Genomic DNA, 22,651 nt, shown 5'->3' with positions numbered 1-22,651 from the left:
ATATATTTTAAAGTATGAGTGTGTGTGTGAGCGAGAAGAGTGTGAGTGTGTGTTGAGGAGAGAACAAATTAGTATGGATACGCTTCTGTCCTTTTATTTGCATATTTCCTCCCTGTTTACCTATGACTTGGTGGGATTATTAGACAAATGTATTTCTTGCTGGTAAAGCAACCTAATTCCAGAGGAATCAGGAAATCCCTAAACCTGAAGACAGGGGCCTGAGGAATATTGAGGATCCCCTGCTGGCCGGAGCCTTTGGACTCTTGGGACAGCTGAGCAAAGGTGAAGAGGAAGCATCCCATTGTGTCCACAGGCAGCGGTCCTGAGTTGTAGGCTGATGCTTCGTAATCGAGCTTTTAGGGGAATATAAACCTGGAAGGCAGGTCGGACAGGGACAGAGGGAGATTGCTGTCTGCCGGTGTCAGGAGAGACACGGCAGTTGAATGTTGAAAGAGCAAGAACAGGGTAAGAGGTCTGGGCAGCTTGCCATCCTTCCCTGAGTCATTATTTCACTGTGTGGATTCCTTCAGTTGCAAGTGCTATCAATTCCCAGTTTCTCAAACACAGCATAGATGTTAAGAGCATGAGCTCTGACGTCTCTGGTAACCTTGGCAAATCACTTAACCTCTCTGAGCCTAGGGTTTCCCATCTGTACAAGAGGGGTAATGACAGTATAGTACTCACCTGCCGGGATTGCCGAGGAGATGAAGTGGCTCGGAAAATAATTGGAACAGAGCCTGGCAGGCAGGAAGGCCACCGGTGTGTGGTATATTTTATTTTCTCACATTGAATGCAAATGTAAATGACTGTTGGATTATCCGTGCCACGGTATGCTTCTTTGAGGCCAAATTATAGAACCAATGGCCTGGAAGGAATGCTAGATTACCTACAGCTCTTTCTTCATTTTACACATGAGGAACCTCAGACTCAAGGGACGCAAGTGCATTTGACGGCAGGAGACAGGAAAAAGGTTGTGCGACTGCAAAAGGTAAAAAGAGAATGCGGAAGGGGTTTCGAATGGCTGCAGGGCCAGGTGAATGAGTGTGTTGATGAATGTGTTGGGGGTGGTGGGGAGAAAGGAGGAAGAGTGGAGGGTAGATAAGGCTATAGAAGAAGCAGAAACAAGAATAGAATGCGCTCGGGCGCCAGGGTGGCTCAGTTGGTTAAGTGTCTGCTTTTGGCTCAGGTCATGATCCCAAGGGTCCTGGGATTGAGCCCCGGGATCAAACCCCTTGTCGGGCTCCCTGCTCAGCGGGGAGCCTGCTTCTCCCTCTGCCTGCTGCTCCCCCTGCTTGTGAGCTTGTGCGCGCTCTCTCTCTCTGAAATAAATAAAATCTTCAAAAAATATGTATATAATGTGAGCCACTTAGCAATTTTAAATGCTCTAGTAGCCACATTAAAATAAGAAAAGAAGAAACAGGTAAAATAAACACTGATATTTTATTTAACCCAACATATAAAAAATATTATCATGTCAACAGGTTATCAGTATGAACAATTATTAATGGCATATTTTGCATTCTTTTTTGAATACAAAGTCATTGAAATATGGGATGGATTTTACACGTACAGCAGATCTCAATTTGAACTAGTCACATCTGAGATGCTCAAGAACCACAAGGGACTAGTGGCTACTGTATTTGTCAGAGCAGATCTAGGCAATAGGGAGCCATGGAAGGGCTCTAAGCAGGGCAGTGCCAGGGTCTGGTGTGTGTTTCAGAGCAAGACCTCCGGTGGTGATGGGAAAGGTGGATTGGGACAGGGGCCACTTAGGATTGCCAAGCACAGCAGTACAGGTTGAATATGGTACAGGGAGCAGGAATGGGGGCTGAAATCTAGCCCACATTCCACTTATCAAGCCAAGCACTCTGGCCCAACACTGTCAGCTCAGAGGAAAGTGAGCCTTTCCCTCACTGGTCAGCCCAGAGGCAGTGCCTGTTTTTCTTATTTTCACAAAGATGCTATATGTGTAGCAGGAGCCCTGGAGAATACCAGACCAGTGTAGAAGGTATGTGCCTCAATCCACAACTCAGATGGATAAGAAATATCACATTTCTTTATAAACCAGAGTTAGTTCCATTTTGAGTTCCCAAACCCCTTAAGGCTGGAGAGAAATTCAGTGTTAGTTATTTGGAGACCCCTCACTCAGAGTTGTGCATGACTTATGGTATTTTATTTTATTTTAAAAGATTTTATTTATTTATTTGACAGAGAAAGAGAGAGAGAGGGAAGCAGAGGGAGAGGGAGAAGGAGACGCTCTGCTAAGCACGGAGCCCGATGAGGGGCTGGATCCCAGGACCCCGGGATCATGACCTGATTGGAAGGCAGACACTTAACTGCCCTGAGCCATGCAGGTGCCCGACTTCTGGTAGTTTATATGCACCAGGGTATGGGGTATGGACCTGTGGTCATCAAGTCTGGCTCACTGTGGTTAATGCTGAGATAGCTGTTGGCCCCTACGCAGGGCCCTTCAGGTCTGGCAGAGCTCAGATGCTTTTGGGAGAAACTTTTGCTTAGGGTTTCAACTTCCTAGATTCCTCACCTCACTACTCTTTGGGGCCTTCCCTGCACACTGCCCAGAAGCCAAGCCAGGCTCTGCCACTCTTTCTCTTCTCCTCTTATATTAGGGGAATCTCTTTTCAATCTGGGAAAACTCTTTTCACCTTCTCTTTCATCCAAGATTTTTTTTTTTTCTTTACTGGCAAACGGTTTCCTCCCTCTGGGGCTCGACACTGTTGTGAGGAAATACCCGGCTGCTTTTTCTCTCCTCTTTTTCTGTTCCAGCGCACCCCAGTCATCAGGTCGGCCCACAGCGGCAAAGGGCAGCAGGGAATGGAAAATGGCAGGAGCCCAAACTTGTACATGAACCTTCCTCTCTGTTCAAGGGACCTACAGCTCTAAGATGGAGGGGCCCAAACCCATTGCTTTCTTTTTGTCTCTGTCTCCTCCTCTCTTTTTCTCCTCCCACTAGGCCTGAGAGTCAGCGCAGTCCCGCAGTCCGGACATGGATTATTACTAGCCCAGAGGACCAAAAGTCCGAGCCCAGAGAACCAGAACATACTGGAAAAATAAGGGAGAGTGAGAAGCACAGGAAAGCCTCCAGGTAAAGCTGTTTATGGACTCTAGGGTTTATTTAGCCTTGACCTTTGCATGCCTTGAACTGATTCTAATTAGCATAAGGAAGACTTAGAACTGAGTGAAATGGTCCTCCCTCCCCCAGGACCCAACTGACTGACCACTGGTTGGCAAATACTAGGAAAGGCCCGCTTAATGGCGTAAAATGTTAAAAGTCCTAGCTGACACTGGAAACACAGCCTGCAAAAGGAACAAAACAAAAATAGCATTCTCCGTAGGTGGGGGGCGGGGGTGGCTCTAAAAGGATAGCAAGAGGGAAGTTTTCTGGGGTGATGGACCTGTTCTGTATGTATCCTGATTGTGGTGGTGGTTACGTGAAATCTATACATGGGCCAAAATTCATAGAAACGTAAACCAAAGGAAAAAAAAAAAGCCAATTTGATTGAATAATAATTTAAAAAATAGAATTGTTTTTAAAAAGTGAGGGCTTTGGAGCCAGAACTGCCTGGGTTCAAATTCTGGTCCCCCACTTAACAGCTGTGTGACCCTGAACAGGTTACCGCCCCTCTGTGCATTGATTTCCTAGCCCATTGAACAAGGACCATTACAGAGAGTTTGTTGTGATGGTTAAATGATGTCATGTGCCTAGAACAGTGCCTGGCACATAGCATGTGCTCAGTAAATGTCTACGTCAGGAAGATGGTTCCGTATGAGGGCCTGGGGCGTGGGAGACAGATGAGAAGACTGAAGGAATCACCATGTGAATCACTGCTGCAGGGATTTCAGTGTTCGTAACTGTAGGAAGAATAGCTACTGTGGCCTTGTATTTTTGAGCCATCCAACCTGCCCAGCCACCACCCTTCCTCCCTTCACTCCTGACCTCCTTCCAGTTTTTGTATGGTTCCTAAACCGCCATTTTGCCCTTAGGCCTGCCCTTCAGTTCATTGCCTGGTTGTGACCTCTCCAAATTAAAGCACTGTCGAAGCTGTCCTTAAACCTGGCTGTGGATCAAAATCTCTCAGACATTCTGCAAAACTACTGGCTTACACTAAAAAAAAAAAAAGTCCATGTCATGAAAGACCAGCAAAATGGCTGCCGAACTGTTCTAGATTACAGGAGACTAGAGGATAACTAAACACAACATATGAATTGTGGGTGGGATTGAAGAAAATGTCTATAGAGGCAATTATTGGGATGTTTAAGAAAATTGAATATGAATTGTATGTGGAAGAACGTCCTTGTTCCTAGGAGATACACACTGAAGTATTGAGGGTTGAATATCATGATGTCTGCAGCTAACTTTCAGATGGTTCAGCAAAATAATAATTATTATTTAACATAATAATTATATATACATGATTTTAGTCAGTTGTGTGCTTAGGTAGATAGATAAAGCAAGATGGCAAAATATTAATACTTGGTGAAACTGGATGAAGGGTATATGGGTACTCATTGTACTAATCTTACAACTTTCCATAGGTCCTAATTTTTTCAAAACATAGAGGGTTAATAATAGACCATCACTTAGAGAAGAATTTTCAAAATACGCATGCCCGTGTTGCAGCCCCAAACCAAGGACTCAAGACTTTTCCCAGACAGGGCCTGGGAATCTGCATTTTAAAAGTCCTAGGCGCTCCTTCCCCCGTCCCCAACCAAGAAGCATCACTGTGAGAACTTCATCTCAGATGCACCTCTGCTTCCTCTGGTTCTTCGTTTCTTTCAGGACCCAAACCCTGGCCCTAGTTCTTTCTGGCAATGCTGCAGCTGGGCCCTCCGCCAACCCTTTGCAAAGCAGGTACAGCTAGGGGTTGGGGTGGTAAGAAGAACAGTGAGCTCTCTGGAAAACAGTATGGAGGTTCCTCAAAAAGTTGAAAATAGAGCTACCATACGATCCAGCAATTGCACTACTGGGTATTTACCCCAAAGATACAAATGTAGGGATCCGAAAGGGTACGTGCACCCCGATGTTTATAGCAGCAACGTCCACAATAGCCAAACTGTGGAAAGAGCCAAGATGTCCATCAACAGATGAATGGATAAAGAAGATGTGGCATATATATACAATGGAATATTATGCAGCCATCAAAAGGAATGAGATCTTGCCATCTGCAACGACGTGGATGGAACTGGAGGGTATTATGCCGAGCGAAATAAGTCAAACAGAGAAAGACAAGTATCATATGATCTCACTGGTATGAGGAATTCTTAATCTCAGGAAACAAACTGAGGGTTGCTGGAGTGGGGGGTGGGGTGGGAGGGATGGGGTGACTGGGTGATAGACACTGGGGAAGGTATGTGCTCTGGTAAGCGCTGTGAATTGTGCAAGACTGTTGAATCTCAGATCTGTACCTCTGAAACAAATAATGCAATATATGTTAAGAAAAAAAAAAAAGAAGAAGATAGCAGGAGGGGAAGAATGAAGGGGGGGAAATCGGAGGGGGAGACGAACCATGAGAGACGATGGACTCTGAGAAACAAACTGAGGGTTCTAGAGGGGAGGGGGGTGGGAGGATGGGTTAGCCTGGTGATGGGTATTAAAGAGGGCACGTTCTGCATGGAGCACTGGGTGTTATGCACAAATAATGAATCATGGAACACTACATCTAAAACTAATGATGTAATGTATGGGGATTAACATAACAATAAAAAAATTAAAAAAAAAAAGAAAAACAGTGAGCTGAGGACAGATCCTGGGGTCCTCCAATATGTATCAGATGGGCAGAGAAAGGGGATTCCATGAGAGACTGAGGAGGGAGGGCCAGGGGAGGAGGATGGAAACCCCAAGAATATACTTGAAGGGAAATAGAGATCTAGGCCAAGACAAGTCATTCAAGGTGTGCCTGATCTCGCGATTGCATCAGGATGAGGAAAGCTGAGTTGCTCTATCAGTTCAGAAGTGGACCATTTGGTGCTGGAGGAGATTTTCCTGGCCAACCCCCTTGGGGTCGTCTGTACCACAGGGCTGGCTGACAAAGGCACCTGAAATCTTGGACAGGAGAAATTTCTTTTCTAAAAGCAAGGTCTCTGGGAGACAGATGATATCAAACCCCTGAGAGAAAGATCAGCTGGTCAGGGTGTTTGCCTTTCCTTCTCTCTCTTGTTGAGTTCTGGGACACGATTTATAGTTTCTGGGAAGTGTTGTGTGAGACCACTTCAGGGTCAGAGAAAATACACCCATTTGTCATTTGTGGTTGGAGGGAGCATGGAGGCTGGGGCCTACCTCTCCTAGCACCTGATGCGAGTGAGAGTGTCAGCACAGGCTGTTAGTGGAAAACTACCATTTTCCCCTTCACCAATTGGCTCCACTGTAGCTGGAGTTTTCTAGCCAGTCACAGAGGGCGCCCATTATCTCCCCGTCCTGGCCCCCAGAGATATGTTGGCCCAGATGTGGATAAATCTTTTTAACCTCCAGTAAAGTCCAGTGAAGCTGGCATTTTAAAAATGGAAAACCGAGCGGGGAGAAAAAGAAATGAAGGAAATAAGTAACAGCCGAGCAGCACAACGCTCCCTCCAATCCATCCTTCCCACAACAGACTGAGAGAACATTCTAGAACATACATCTCACCTGAAACTGCCAGGCTCATTGACCTTAGGAGTGAGTCCAAAATTTTCACCATGATACATAAGGCCCTTCACAATCCGATGCCAGCTGCCTTTTCCAGCTTTGTCACCCATGACCTCCCTTTCTCACAGCCTACACTCCAGCTACCATATGTCTCTCAAGTTCCTAAACAAGTCACATTTTATTCATCTCTGAACTTTTGCACATGTATGGCCACCCACCAGCCACTTAAATCAAGCACAGTGTTTCAGAGTACAGGCTCCAGAATCCGGCTGCCAGGGCTGAATCCCAAGTATGGGCAAGTCTCTAATTCTCTCTGCCTTCATCTGTTTCAGTTGCAAAATGGGGCTACCCATAGGGTGGCAGCAAGCATCAGGTGAGAGGCCTGGCCCAAAGTCAGCACACAGTACATGTTAGCTATTACTCAACAAACATTGGTTAGCTGGCTGCCCGGTAGGTGGGAGACCCTTTCTATCCATCTGTTGCGTGCTACTTAAAGTCTGGAAGAAAGGCAGATCCAGAAACAGGGCATTGTCATGCCGAGGGATCAGAGCACGGATAGAGCTCTATGAGCCTGAAGGAGCAACTTGGGGGTTCCCTCCCTTCCACCCTTTCCTCAGCTGGATTCACCTCAGATGTTAGTTACCTCGAATTTGAGTTTTAGCCAGGCCCTGAGGCTTGAGGAAGATGGGAGAAAGTAGGGCTGGTGTTCAAATTTTAGGCACTGGTAGAGCCCTACTGGCTGTGAAAATTTCCCAAAGCTTTTGATACTGATTGGCAACTCGCCTGAGCACCCCAAGTGGTCCTGAACCTCTCCTCCCCACGCCCGAGCCTCTGTAGTCTGGCTCTTGGGAACCCTGATTGGACACCATCAGGGACTGCCCTCGTTCCCTGCCAGGGCACACATGCGCTAGCTTGTCTGGCATCGTTCTTCTGCTCTGGTGGCCCAGCCCGCTCCCACCAATGGTAGAGGCCCTGGGCACTGTGAGCAAATGCGAGGTATCATTTTGTTCCATGAGGATGCGTTTTAAGCACCACCTCTGCCTGCACTTGGGAATATTGCCTGCTGCATGAGTCCCAGGAGCCGTCCCAGCTGCCTGCTGCCTTGGGGTAGTTTTCGGCCTTCTCCTGGGCCAAGGCCTATGCCTACAATACCCTTTGGAAACCTGTGCCTATTCACCAGCCTGGATTCCTTCCAGGCAACCACTGACACCACTCCAGAGGTTCCTGTTGCCTCCGAGACAGGCCTACTCGATTCTGTCTGTATTACCTGCACTCAGCCAGGACTTATCCCGACGTATGACGTGATGGACAAGAAGCAGTACAAAATGGGAGCTTCAGAGGCAGGACTATCTATCTGTGTTTGAATCCTAACTCTACTACTTCCTCTAACTGTGTGAACTTGAGCAAGTTATTCTGCCTCTCTGGGCCTCAGTTGCCTCATCTGCAAAATGGGCTAATAAAGGTACTTACCTCAGAGGGTTGGTGGGAGGATTAAAGTGGAAAGCACTTAAAAGAATGCCTGACACACAGTAAAAGCTCAGTAAAAGTTATTCTTATTTTAATTATTTAAATTTAAATATATAATAATAATTTTAATTAGTATCATTCTTATTTTAATTATTATTATTTATTCTCATTTTAATTATTTAATTATTTAATAATTATTTAATGGGTGCATTTAGGCATATTTTCAAACATTTTTCATCTTGCTTGTCTCTTTGATCTGCACAACACCTCCAGAGAAGTAGATATGAAAGGTATTGATTAGCATCCTGATTTTTAAGGTGAGGAAACAGGCACTTGGCTATATTAAGATGATTAAGTGATATTAAATGGCCATGGTTAATCATGAATTTTCTGATACCCCATTTAATGTTATTTTTCCCCACCAGGGAACACCGAAGTAGGTGGAGCACTGCTCATTCAATAAACATTTATTGAATGGTGCCTAGGCATCAGGCACTGTGCTGGGTACTGAGGATAGAGTAGTGGACAAGACAGACAGGTCCCTGTGCTCCTGGGGTTGCCATTCTAGTGGGAAGAGACAGTCAATAAGCAAGTAAATAAGAACACAAAGGACAGATCAGTTCGGGTGATGAGAATAAGGCAGGGTGAAAGGGTAGCTGTGGGAGATAGGGTAGTGAAGGAAGGCTTTTCTGAGGAGGAGCTGGAAAGCTTCTCACCTTGGATACATAGCTGGGATCCGGGAGGGAAATTCTTCCAAAGAGGAAGTTCCCAGCCCTGCTCAGGGCCACCACAGCCAAGTGGAAGGGGAAGGAGGGAGGGCTGCAAGTTAAGGGTGGCTCAGAGCCCAAAGTCACAAAGACTTGCTAAATGGGGGACTTTCTGGAAAGAGGCAGAAGAACAGTAAACTTGCGAACAGTGGAAGGGGATTGTTTTCCTATAGGTATTAGGTTTAAATATATTTAAAAACCAACTTTGTTGAAATATAATTTAGATAGAATAACGTTCACTCGTTTTAAGTGATGAGTCTTGAGAAATGTATACATACACCTGTGTTAAACACATTTCCTCTCAAGGTATATAGTTAACATTTCCATAACCCTAAAATGTTTCCTTGTGACCCTTTGTAGTCAATTCTGGTCAGGTATTTTGCAAATGTGCCTCAGTTTGGGTTGATCTGATGGTTTCTCATGATTAGACTAGGGTCATGGGTTTTTAGCAAGAATGCCTCCGAGGTTCTTCTCATGACATCTTATCAGGAGGTACATGGTATCGATATATCTTTACTGATGATGTTAACCTTGATCACCTAATTAAGGTGTGACTGATGGGCTCATCTGTTGTGAAGTTATGATTTTCCCCCTTTGCAGTGAATAAATATCTCGGGGGAGATACTTCAAGAGTATCCCATAAAGATTTAAAATGGCATTATAGGAGACCTATATGTTGAATTAAAGAGTGATGTTTTATTTAGTTTTACTAGCCAGGAGCATGGTCTGTTTTCCTATTTATCTGTTTTCCTTTAGTTTTTCTCCTCATGTTTTTTTTTTTTAAGATTTTATTTATTTATTTGTCAGAGAGAGAGAGAGAGAGAGAGAGCACACAAGCAGGGGGAGTGGGAGAGGAAGCAGGCTCTCTGCTGAGCAGGCAGGCGGATGCAGGGCTCGATCCCAGGACCCTGGGATCATGACCTGAGCCGAAGGCAGATGCTTAACTGTCTGAGCCACCCAGGCGTCCCTCTCACTCATGTTTTACAGTTTGTTTTTTAATAAACATGGACTCTGAATTACTAGGATGGCAGTGTGATAGAATGGAAAGAACATAGTATTTGACCTGAGGCAAACCTGGATTTGAATCCCCAACTCTCCCACTTACTGATCCTAGGTTTGGCCTAGAAAAAGGCCTTGAAGCCCGAGCCCCTAATTTCTCATCTGTAAAAACATCGAATAACAAACCCTCTCCCTGAGGTTTTTGAAAGAATTAAAGCACCAGTAGTGTCTGGCACTCAGTAAGTGCTCTGTAAATGTCATTTTTTGCCTTCCTTAATACCCAAGTGTTTAGTATTATTGTCACTATGGTAATTAGACTCTCCTCTTTGTGGCTGGGTGGCTCTAGGATATAGAAGTTTGACAGATTCTTTTAAATTTTTTTTCATGTTCTGACACCCCCGAGGCTGGATTTTTTTACATGTCTCTGAGTCACTGGGGAGAAAGCAGCTGGAAATGTCTTAGTTGATGGCAAATTCCTACAGCTCACAAGTATCTTCTATCCTATACCTTTGCAAAACTCCTTCAGTACCTCTGGTGTTTGAGGATTTGCTTTTCATGGATGACTAAATATATCTTATGCAAAAGTGGCATTTTTATTTCTGCCTCTCCTGTATTCCTACTTTGTGCTTATTTTCCTTCTTTCGTTATAGAACTGTTTTAAAGTGGAATTTTAACAGGGAAAACCTTATGTGGTTCCTGTTTTTAACCAGAATTAATCTAATATGAGCTTTGGTTGACAGCAATGTACTCTTAGGTTAAGCAAGAGAGAAAACCCTGCAACACCCCTCTCCTCACCGCTGAATTTTTTAAGGTTTATAAATTTTTATTTAAATTCAATTAATTAACATATAGCATATTATTACTTTCAGAGGTAGAGTTTAGGGATTCATCAGTTGCATGTAACACCCAGTGCTCATTACATCCCGTGTCCTCCTTAATGTCCATCACCAGTTACCCCATCCCCCCATCCCCCTCCCCTCCAGCAGCCCTCAGTTTGTTTCCCTGAGTTAAGAGTCTCTTATGGTTTGTCTCCCTCTCTGATTAAAAAAAAAATGAGTTTTTTAAGGTTTAAGTGAAACTTTGTTTTCTTTGTTTTGTCCCCCTCGATCCAAATTTTATTTCCCCTTTCCCAAACTTGTTTGACTTCTTATTTGTTCTCTTCCTAAGTTTTTTAGGCAGGGACCTAATTCATTGTTGCTTTTTTTGTACTGATACAGGTTTTTGGGGCAATACGTTCTCTAAATATTGCCTTGGAAATCTCCCACAAAGTGTTACTCCCATAAAATCAGTCTTGCCAATTTTTCCTTTTACCTCAAGCTCCATTATGGTTTGGCACAGTGCCGTTACTGATCTTCTGTATTACAATTTTTGATATTTTGTTCAGCATGGATTTGGGGGGACATTAATTTCAATTTTTTTTGAAGATAGTGCATTAAAACCTTTCTTTTGATTACTGAGTTTTTGGTTCCCCCTTAAATTTTGTCCCCGAGGCGAGCGCCTCTCTCACCTCACCTCAGCCTAGTCGTGGCCCTGCAGTAACCTCCCAGATGAGTTTTGCTCACAACTTCCTTTTGAAATGGAGGCCTGATGTTCAGAGACACCACAACTGTCAGATATTTCAAGCCAATTCAATCACCCACCAGGAGATACTCATGGATTCCTTCTCTTTCTGCTCCTGTCGTCCCTTTCCTACTACACATGGGGCTCTCTGCTCAGCCAAAGTCCTTGTCTATTTTCAACTGCTGCCATTGAGCATGGCCACATTGCTGATAGGGTGCCTGGGGTCACTTCTCCATTTAGAGAGGTGAAAGGCCAGGGCCTCGTCCTCCAGGAATAAACCCCAAGGACTGTTGAGCTCCTCCAGACCCTTGTCAGAGCCCTTTGTGGTCCAAAGCATTCCTTTCTCTGCTGGAGTCTGTCAGCTCTGGCAAAAATCAAGTTTCCTCACCCTAATCTTACCTCATCCACACAAGTTTCCTTGAGAAATTATGGAAGAGAAACGCTTTCTTAGAATCCTCAAATGTCAGAACTGGAAGGGCCCTTAGAGACCATTTTGCCCCAACTCCCCTCATTTAGCAGAACATATAACTTCCTTTGCTCTATTTCCACGTTCCAAGGAATCCCCAAGGCCGTCTCATAATAAAAATCAGGAGGAAGTCAAGAGCCAAGTTAATCAGGGAAGTAAACTACTATGGGACCCAGCTGTGCTCAGGGAGGATCGCATCATCAGAAATCCAGCCCTGGTCCCACATTTGTTTATTAAGGATTTTCTTCAAGGAGAAAGGGAAGGATCTGTGGTAGCTCAACTCCAAAGCTTTTCATGGGGCGGCTGTGACTGGAAAAGGTTTGATTAGCTTTCATTCACGTCGGGGGAGTTCTAAAAGTCCTGCTTTGAAGAGGCCTGCCTTTACTTCTGACTGGTCCAAGCGTTGGGGAGAAGTGGGCAAGGTTTGCCTCTGTGCCGCTTACCTCCCCCCAAAAAGTACCTCTCTGGGTCCCATACTCAGAGAATCCTGCTTTCAGTTTGGAAGCATATCAAGAGCACTTGAAACTATGTTAGGATGGGCTTTGCAGGGTACAGCTTCCTTCATGTAGCTACATTTATAACAAGATTCCCCTGTGTAAAGCATCCTCCCGTCCATCGCTCCACTTGAACCTCTAGTGAAGGTAATTTGGGGCTACACTTTACAGGTAAGGAAACAGGCTGGGTCTAGGTGACTCTGTAAAGCCATGTGACTAGTAAGAGGCACAAGCTTTGACTTTTGAATCCAGAAGGATCTCACGTGCTGTGCTTGTTCCACAAAGCCCCGGCACCTCAAAGGCACCGTCGTATGCCACAGCAAACTGCCTAACAGAGGACCACACAGCTGAAACCATTGTTTTGATCTTGATTGCAATGAATTCTAGCATTATGGTTGACTTCTGAGAAGCATGAAACAAATCTAAGGACTTAGAGCTAGTCTCAAAAGAGACACTGGGATTCACCTAGGGTGGCCGTGAATTTACCATCCTATAGCTTTCTTCTCAGAAGAATTTTCTCCCAGACTGATGGAAGACAAGGAAATCTTATCAGTTGCAGTAAATGACTTCTCAGAAAGCTTTATTCACACATAAGAGGATCAGATCCAATTGTGGTTCTGGATAGTATTTATCCATGTGCAGTGAACAGTGAGAGTGTGTGTGAGGCAAGGGGGAGAAGTGTCCCCCCTTGCCTGGGTAATGAGTAATATACTTACTTTCTTCAGCTAGATTTCTTATAAGATAGCCTATCTTCAGGCTCTTAATAAAAACAAAAAACCCAAGAAGCCTGCATCCTTGGGATTAGAAGGGGGAAATATCAAGTTAGGTAGGCAATTCTGAGAGAAACAGGGAGGCCACAGGTGGCAAAGCTCTAAAGAGACTGTAAGATGAGATCATTTGGACAAACCAGGGGGACTTAGGACATATGTTATATCCCTGTGTCTTGGGTGCTCAGAAAAGAACCCAGGGTGAGATCTGGACACAAGTTCAACCCTGTATTACCCATTCTCCCAGAATTCAACCCATTCTCCTCCCTTGCCTCAGATCTATCTGATCAAGAAAACAATTACACTTTTTTAATTTTTTTTATTCATGTTCTTGCCCAGCTTTTGGACACCCTGTATTTGCACAGTCCAACTGCTCAGATGTATTAGGAAATACAATCATGTGGTATGCAGTTCACTGGCCTGATGGGTAGGGGTGTTCAGGCTGGGATGGAATGCTGCTAGGGGGAGTAAATGGAGAGGAGTCAAAGGAGTTGTTAGCTCACAGGTTAGTGAGCAACCAGTCTAGCAGTTGTTTCCTAGCTATGTTTCCCACAGCTTCATCCAGTTGTCGCTCCTTGGCAAACTTCATGACCTCTTGAAGAAGATCCCCTACACTGTACCCCTTCTCTGCTGCCTTAGCTGAAACTTCAGGAAGCTGTGGAGAGAGCAGAGGTAGCGTTGAGTCACGTGATGCTTTTGGAGAAGGGACCCAGATGGATCAAGTGGACCCTCCCCCACTCACCTTCCCACCCACGCTTCTAGGACTAGAGTAAAGCCTGACACAGATCCAGGACCAGAGGCTCCTGACCTGACTTTCCTTTTTCCTTGTGCCTCCTCTAATGACATGGCTCCAAATGCCACAGGACTTTCTTTTTGAGCTTTAGAAAACAAGCTCTGGAACTAAATGTGTTCACCAAACACTTCTCATAGGTGCTAGATCCTTCAGTTAGCCTGTGATGATTGCTAGGTCAAGGTTAGGGGTCGCCATTCCCCAGCTTCCCTAAAAAAGTATAAGGTGGGAAGTAGGGACAATCTCCTGGTCCTGGACTGAAAATAATTCGGTTCAGTATTTTATTTCTCTTAACTCCATCTGATGTAAAAAACACAGCTGTGGGGTGTGTGTGTGAGAGAGGGAGGGAAGGAGAGAGAGGAGAGAGAGAGAAGAGAGAACTTGTATGTGCATGAATGCTGGCCTCTGTGAAAGTGGAGGGCAAGGCCAGGACTAGGGCGAAGCAAGTGAGGTACCTAGGGCAAAAAATTTAAGGAGGTAAGTACTCTTGGGGCACTTGCAGGACACATGAGTTTGGGGAGGAGCTCCCTTTTTCTTTTTTTTTTCCTCTCTCCAATCCTTTGAGGGCCTTCAAACTCAAAACGTAAGACTTAAAAATTGCTCCCTGATGTGTTACCGAATAGTTTGTTGAAAGGATCACCGATACAATGAGCTAACCTCACTTCTCCTCTTGGTGGAAATGCGCAGGCCTTGAGGTATCCAGAGCCCCACTCAGTTGATGGTTTATCACTTTGTCTTTTTATGAAGTGCAAGCAATTCGTGAAGTGCACAGTAAAGAATAGGCTTGGGAAAAAATTGGACTGCTCTTGGGCTCTAAGTACAATGCTGCCTCCCTCCCCCTGCCCATTGCAACCCTCTTTTCTTCTTGCACCTGTTGCGTTGCTTACCTTCTCCAGTTGTCCATCTTCATCTCCCATGAAGTAGAGCATGGGCACGTTAAATTGGGAGGCTGCAATCCACTGGAGGACAGCCTGGAGCTGCTTCTGCAAGCTGCTTGTTGAGCACTGATTATTAACTATGACTTCAGGCCCAGGAGAGTCTTGAGAGCGCTGTGACATCGCACCATCATGACTACATCTGGAGCCACCGACCTGGTAATTGGGGTTGTTTGCCGAGGCTGCTTGTTCTTCCAACTCAGCAAGGGCTGCCCCGTTATTACTATACTTAGCCATGATAAGGCACAACTTCATCACAGATTCTACCAGTTGATCTATAAATTGGCGGTTCACTTGCTTCATCCCACTGATAAAGTCAAGTTCTTGATTGTCCTGGCATTGTTCTTCCCCTCTGTCAGGCCTCTTGGACATGGAAGCCGCTTTGTTTGTCCTGGGCTCAGAACGCTTGTTCTCACCTTCGCATAGATCCTCACAGTTGAAGGGGCTCTCACTAAGCAGTTTCTGAATCAGCATTAGAACGATGTTTGACATATCCAGCTTCTGAGAGTCCAACTGTTGATTTTCCTTCAGGGAGGTGGATGGTCCCGGAGCTCCACTAGATTCTAGATGTTTCACTGAAAGTGCCTTGGCACTTTGGCCACTTCCAGACTTTTCGTATTGGGTACTCTGAGTTGTATAGCCCATGGTAGAACCAGGACACTCTTCTTCAAATGCATCTTTGCCTTTGGCCTGCTGGGTCAGATGGTACTGGATCAGCATAAGGGCAGACACAATCAAGTCCTTTGCCAGTGAATCCGTGGAAGGGCTGATCTTTTCTCTTTTTTCCTCTTTATTGGCGCATGCTTTGCCAGGCATCTTGCCTTGGTTTCCTTGCTTTTGGTTCCACATGGTCAGGCTCTCCTTGAGGATGTGCTCACCGACTTTCTCGGCGCTGGTCAACGACTTGCACTGCTCTGGTTTCATTTTGCCTTTGTCCTTCCCCTTCATCTCAGCTTTCATGGCTGAGAATTCAAGACTTTGGTTCTTGCATTTGGGATCTTGGGACCCAGCTTTCAAGGATGCATATGACAGGCTCTGAGATTTAGTCTCCTTCTTCTCGCCAAGAAGAGCACTGACCAGACGCTTCAGCATAGCCTCCATGATATCTGCAGCATTTTGTTTTCCGTGGTTGAACAGATTCCTCTTGACAGCAGAGACAAAGTCCAAGTCGGTCATCAGGACCCCGGTGATATTATGCAGGTTCTTCATGCAGGAATCAATCAAATCAGACACAATTTCTTTGGTGTGTTTTAACAACACTCTCTTCAGGACCACACAGGCCGGGATTGGCTTTCCAGAGCTATGGAATTTCAAAGTCTTCATAACAGAGACCATCATGTCAGATGCTACCTGGTTTGCATAAACCATGAGCCCTTTGCTGATGGAATCTGCAAATTCTTTACTATCTCTTTGGCACATCTGTTTGTCCCCACCCTTGTTCTTGTTGGATAATTCACTATACAGAAAGGCTTTCCGGCCACCTTCCCTGCACTCTTCCCCAGTGCCCCGCATTTCTGCCGAGGTCAATTCCACAGCATCATGGGCCATTTCAGAAGCAATCTTGCTCACAGCACTGTGGGGGCTGTTTTTCCCTTTGTCCCCAGGGAATGGGTAGAGAGAATGATGGAGGCATTTGCTTCCACCTTCCAACTTCTCCTTGATCTCCTTACGGGCCATCTGGATTACCAGGGAGGATAGTCGGTTGACGTAGAAGGAAAGGTCATCCATAGAACATTCACCATCAGGGGAAATCACTGATCTCTGAGTGCTAGGAGATTTGGCTGGAGGAGTGGAAGGACTCTGGTTATTGTTGGTGTTTTTGGCTGCCGTCATTTCTAGATGTAGGCTTTGAGGTCCGTTGGCCATATAATCCATGTTCGGTTGATCAGCATAGACACGGTAGCAGTTCCCAGAGGGTAGTTTGTGATATTTGCCTTCTGTGTCTCCTACTTTATGTTTACAGCTAGAGGCCGAGGGGCTCAGTGCATGTTGAAAACCCAAGGCATACTTCTGGAGGTCACTGAGAAGCCAGTTGAGGACACTTATGGGATCAGAGGGAGCTTGTTTGAAAAGGCACACAGATCCCTCCGTCTAAAAAAAGAAGAACACCTATCCATAAGAGTTTGGGTAGGGTACTTCTTTCCCTTATTTTATTTAGAAGATATATCTTCTAAACTGCACAGATTAGGGATTTGGCCTTTAGAATTTGCATGAGAACATAACATACAATTAAAACCATTAATACACAAACACAAGTGGCAGCAGCAAAAGCTGAGTATATGCATTTGTGTACTTAACTGTATTTAAGTGTTATCAATATATTTGTCAATTTCATCTGTGTATGTGTTCTTATCTCAGTATGTGTCAAAAATGTATCCTTGTATCCATTGTGTGCATATGCACATCAATACAGCAATTTGTAAGTGTGAGTATCTCTATAGATGTGAGAATGTGTCAGTTTGTCTTGTGAAAGGTGTAAATGTGCCTGTGTGTATGTGTGTGTATACGTGTATGTCAGTGCCCATGTGTGAGTATGTGTAAGCATGTGTAATAATGTGTTGACATCAATACTCGTTGCCTACTGTATAGGCCAACATGTATATGTTAGTGTGTACCTTTTGTACATGTGTGGGATTGTAACCATAAGCGTGTGTATGTCAGTGTGTCTGAGAATATGCAAATAAACAAGTGTCGATTGGAAGTGATGTGCATATATTTATGATGTAAATCTACTAGCATGTATCGTGCAGCTATAAATGCATTTGTATATATTAGAGCATACATTCACATATTAACATATATACTCAATAATTAATGTATGATATATTAATAAATGTGTATGTTAAAATATGAATTGTATGTGTAAATAGGTGATTGTATAGTGACTGTGTAGTCTGTCAATAAATTAGGTGTCATTTATGTTATATTTATATGCTGTGTCCGTGCTTGAGAATGTGTGTCAATATTGCACACACCCCGGCATTTGAGTTTGTGTGTGAGAACATGAGTGGGGATGTTATTGCAGTTGTGTCGATGTGTGTATCAGTGCATACAAATAAGAGCTAGTGACTTTGTATCATTTTGTTTAAGTTTCTATGGGTGCGTATCAGCATGAAGTATATTTATGTGTGTATGCCTATACCTGAGTCTGTATGGTTACTGTGTTTTGATCAAAGGCTATGGGTGTGTGAGTATACGTTTATGTGTGGTGTGCATGGATATATATGGGTGTTTATGTGTGTCATATGTGGGCATGTCCAGGTATCTGGCTGTATAACTATATACCTTTGTGTATGTGTGTAAGTCATTGTTTATGAATAGGTCAATATACCTAAGTTTGGTATATTAGTGCTTGTGTGTTTGTTGATGTCACGTGTAGCCAGACATGAGTACATCTTTGCTTGTATAAATTATTTTTTGTTAACGTATATAAATGTATGTATCGATGTGTGTGTCACTTGGATAGATTTGTATGCTTGTGACTGTGTGTGCCCGTGTCTGGATATGTGTATACGTATTGTACACATCTTCTACTTGGCGCTGAATGCCATTGCCCTCTTTGCCCCTTCCACTGCTTCATCTCCTGTCTTTTCACAGAATTCCTGGAAACGTGAGGTCATGAGGTCAACTTTTTGCGAACGGGTTTGACACAATCAAGGAGATCTGCCTTGTGTGCAGGAAATATGGACTGCTCTTTTAAAAATAAACACCAGGTATAATTTATCCCTTTCTTGAGACTCCAAAATGGAGTTGGCAACCCCCAACTGAACCCAAAACTATTTAGAGACTATTTTGTAACTGGCTTTTCCTTCCTTAGAGCCCACTCTCATTATTCTAAATGTGTCTGGGGCCAGAAATGATGTTTCTCATTATAACATGAGCCCAGGAAGATAGAACAAGAAATATTTGACTCTTTTGCACTAAAGCAAAATATCCCGTTCCAGTACCAGCTGCTCCAGGCTTGTAGGACTGTGAGGGTGACTTCTCATGTGTTCTAATGCTTACCCCAAACCAGGAGCCTAACAGATATAATTTAGAATACTTACACAAAAACAAAGGATTCTGTATGTGACAGTGGCATGCAAGTCTAATTTGTTCTAATTTTATGCTGCCCAACAGCCTAGGTAATCTCTTAGACAACAGGGTAGGAACAAAGCAACTATAGTTCTTGGTCATTGTGGATTCTCTCTGCTCCATATCCTCGTTCTTCCTTCTTGGTCTCTGGGCAACATAGGGCACACAAGTCTATTACGAGCCAGCAAAGAACGTTGCAAAGGATCTTGCTTATAAGCCCATATCTTTATTAGGATAAGAATAGCAAGGTTATATTTGGAGTAGGCCCCTGAAATCAGGAAAGGGCATTCTGAGCCTCTGTGATTAGTGCCATTGTTAGATACCCGGGCATTGAACTTACCGTGACTCTCAACTTAGGACTGCGTTCTCTAGAATGTCATAGTGTTCAAATTTATGGGCCTGTTTGACAATAGTTATCTTACTATCTCTGAACCAGAGTCCTCAGACTCAGCATTGGGCTCTGAGAACTAGAAAGGGTGAGCTCAGAGGCTAAGTATACCTTAGACTGGTCTTGCTTCTCGGTATCCTTGATCACAATAATCTCTTTTTCTTCCAGATTTCCCAAGTTTAAGTCACCTTCCAAACTGGAACCAGCAGCATCCTATGGAATTAAGGGGTAAGATTTTTATGAAGTGGATTTTTGAGACGTCTCTAGGCTGCCCTCCTAGGCTCACTTCAAAGTATGAATGCTATGTCCCCTATTATCCCTCTTCTTTCTGAAGGAGAGGTAGGACTGTGATGCTAGCTAGTCTTTGAAGAATGATAAAGTTCCCACCACAAATTACTACTCCCCTCACCCTGGCCCCACTGAAGGTATTCACAAAGTTGTCAGTCTCAGGAACCATATTCCATTAATCATCAAACTTTTGGACAGGGTTTTTTTTTTTTTTTTTTTTAAATTTCACTTCTCTGACATGCTATTTTCCAGGCTTTCATTCTTTCAGCCCTACCAACAACTTAAGTGGCTTCTAAAATGAGACTTGGTATCAAGAGTGACAATAAATTCTGAACCAGAGATCCTGGGCTTCCAAGAACAACGGCTTTCCACTTGAGACTCCTCCACCTTTCCACCCTCTGCTACAACCTTTCCCTTTCCTCATGCTGCCCCTGATAACCCTTCTCAGCAGCTTCCCACCCATTCCAAGTGAGGGAAGCAGAGAATACCCACCTTGCAGTCTTTACCTTCCACATTCAGGGTGGACACGTCGACAAAGCATATCTGCATCAAATTAGGAGAGTGAATTTAGGAAAACTCTAAAGACTGTAATTTCTTTCTGGGAGATGACGATACCTACCTTATAAGGTTTTTGTGAGGACTGATTGAGATACTGCATGGAAAGCTTTTAACAGAGTGCCTGTACATAGTAAGTACTCAATAAATGTTAATATGATTATTATGAGGCAGACAGAAGCTTAGCATCACTATATTTCCTAAACGAGAATACCTACCTGTCAGAGAGAGGCCCAAAATATGCACATTTATTGAGAAAACTGAGAAGAGAGGTGGCTTGCCTGACTGACACACACTCGAAGGTGGAACTTCCATTAGAAGTTGATTCCCCTGGCCCCCAGTTTAGAGCCCTTTCTGCTATAGTGTTCCCAAAGTGTGGTATTTTTACTATTGATGACATAGAATATTTTTGGCGGTACGTAAGTAGATGTTTGTATTAATAGGTGCATTTGTTGTTGTTTATTTGGAAAATACATCCTAAAATGTCAAACCTGTGGTATTGTGGACAATAGTGCCTAGGGTGATGGTAATTTTTAAATGTATTTGAATTTTAAATTCATTTTCAAAAACATTGCAAAAACACATATTAAGTAGTATGAGTGGCACTTGAACATGATAAAAAATGTGAAGTACTATGCAAATCGCTGAAAGTTTGGGAAACAGAGCGTGAAGTATTTTGTCCTCCTGAGGGAGTCCCACTTTAGTGTAACTTACTGGTAGCCAGGTGACATTGTGACTTCAGAAGTGTTAGGTAATAGGGGCTGGTAACTAGGCAACCACCACTCCTCCCCCCCACACCCCCGAGCTCCCCCCATAGCCCTCCCTCCCCAAGTCCTTTATATCACATCTGGTCCTGCCTCTCCCTTAATTTGTCCTTGTGTGATGTATAAAGCACACTGGTCCCCCACAGACCTCCTTGAGCTTGGTTGCTTGGAGACATCACAGTATCGCTCTCCATTAGTCTATCCTGGACTCCAGGATATCTATACTCATACACTGGTCCTTTCCACTCCTTGGTAGGGGTAATTTTGTATCTTACCACTTTCCGGTCCTGATCTTGCTGTCCTCTTGGGCTGTAGAGGTCTACCTTGCACACGCCCCTGCGGCTGTGTAACCAGTCAATATCTTCAGACATCTGTAAAGAGAAAGGAAAGAAATCTGAATATATATATGGTTATATAATTCAGAAATCTGAATATATATATGGTTTTTAGGGACTGGCTGAGTTTGGATAAGAATCTCTGAAGGGCTTTCTGAAACCCATCTCTGTGTTTCAATCAGGTTTGGATTAGGGACTGGTGGGGTGAGCAAAAGGGGAAGGACACTATGAAATGTTTGAACTTGATAATCAAGATCATTATCTTTTAGCACAGTCCATAGTCTCCTTCAATTTAGACTCCTCACACCAAGTATTTGGAATCGTGGGAATATCATATTAACTTGTGAGAAAGCCAGTCAGGAAAAATGGCAGGCTGGGAAGCAAACTTAAAGGTCTAGAGACTGTGGGGATTAACTTTAATGATTTACTTCTACCCAAACTCCACTAAATCTCATCTGTCTCCACTTTTGTTTACCCACTCAGGTACCTCAAAGAATAAAGCTCACCTCATCCTCTTTAACTGAATTTTAGTTAACTCCAGTTCAACCAGAATCTTTCTCATTACATTAAAGAAAGTGAAGTTAGGTAAATAGCTCTAATACTTATTACATAGGGCCATTGGAAAAGACCAGGTACAGTGAATAAATAGCCCTTTTTATCAAAACAACATATAAGATTCCAACATATAGAACAAGTTTCTGAATGTTGAGAAAAGTCTAATAGCTATGAATATAACCAAGAGACAAATGTCTGAGGGAAGACCAGACCCTGATCCCATAGACCAAGTTTAATTTTATTTTTGAAAGAAAAAAGAATCTCTGCTGACTTCCTTCAGCCCCCACCCTGCCACCTCCCACCTTGGCCTGAAACTAAAAGTAAAAAGGAAATGGCAGAGCCACTGAGTGATTTTCGCTATGTAAGACCTCAGATCTATGTTCAGGAAGATACAGTTAAGAGTTCAGTAGAATTGTTTTGGTTTCTAGGGCTTAAATTTGATTTCGTTTTAAAATTTAACAAGAGAATCCTTTTTGCTAAGTTATTAGAGGGCTGTTGAATTCCTTCCTCCCAACTTCCTTCAAAATTGACACCCCTTTTAACCTCTAGCTCCCTCTCTCCCTTCTGCCATTCCCCCTCCGTCCTCTCTCCTTCCCTCCTCCTTCCTCTCACTCCCCCTCCTTCCCTCCGTTTTCCCCTCTCTCCTCACTCCCTCCCTCTTCCCTGCCCTCCTCTCCTCTCCCCTCCTTCCCCCCTTCCCTCCCTCCCTCCCTCCTTCCCTCCCCCCTCAACATTTGGATAACAGCTATCCTCTGATGGTTATCTTTTCACATGATAATACTACATTTCTACCCTTTGCCATTCCCC

General features: G+C 44.0%; 1 protein-coding gene and 1 long non-coding RNA gene across 2 annotated transcripts; one reads left to right on the top strand and one right to left on the bottom strand.

Annotated features, from left to right (window-relative positions):
• Positions 1 to 576: 576 nt before the first annotated feature.
• On the top strand, positions 577 to 5,293 carry LOC118530223 (uncharacterized). Its single transcript, XR_013444510.1, has 3 exons — positions 577 to 988; positions 2,972 to 3,103; positions 4,003 to 5,293. It is a non-coding gene; the product is annotated as an uncharacterized LOC118530223 (long non-coding RNA).
• Positions 5,294 to 13,659: 8,366 nt separating this feature from the next.
• Positions 13,660 to 21,325, bottom strand: AKAP4 (A-kinase anchoring protein 4). The gene is made up of 5 exons (XM_036083604.2): positions 21,230 to 21,325; positions 20,128 to 20,178; positions 19,459 to 19,560; positions 14,838 to 16,976; positions 13,660 to 13,815 (listed from the first exon to the last, which is right to left on the bottom strand). The coding sequence occupies exons 1-5, from the start codon at positions 21,323 to 21,325 to the stop codon at positions 13,660 to 13,662; spliced, it is 2,544 nt and encodes an 847-aa protein (XP_035939497.2).
• Positions 21,326 to 22,651: the final 1,326 nt, after the last annotated feature.

Source organism: Halichoerus grypus, chromosome X (genome assembly GCF_964656455.1).
Source record: "Halichoerus grypus chromosome X, mHalGry1.hap1.1, whole genome shotgun sequence".
NCBI classification, from domain to species: Eukaryota; Metazoa; Chordata; class Mammalia; order Carnivora; family Phocidae; genus Halichoerus; species Halichoerus grypus.
The sequence above is the reverse complement of the archived record's forward strand: the minus strand, read 5'-3'. Positions and strand labels throughout refer to the sequence as shown.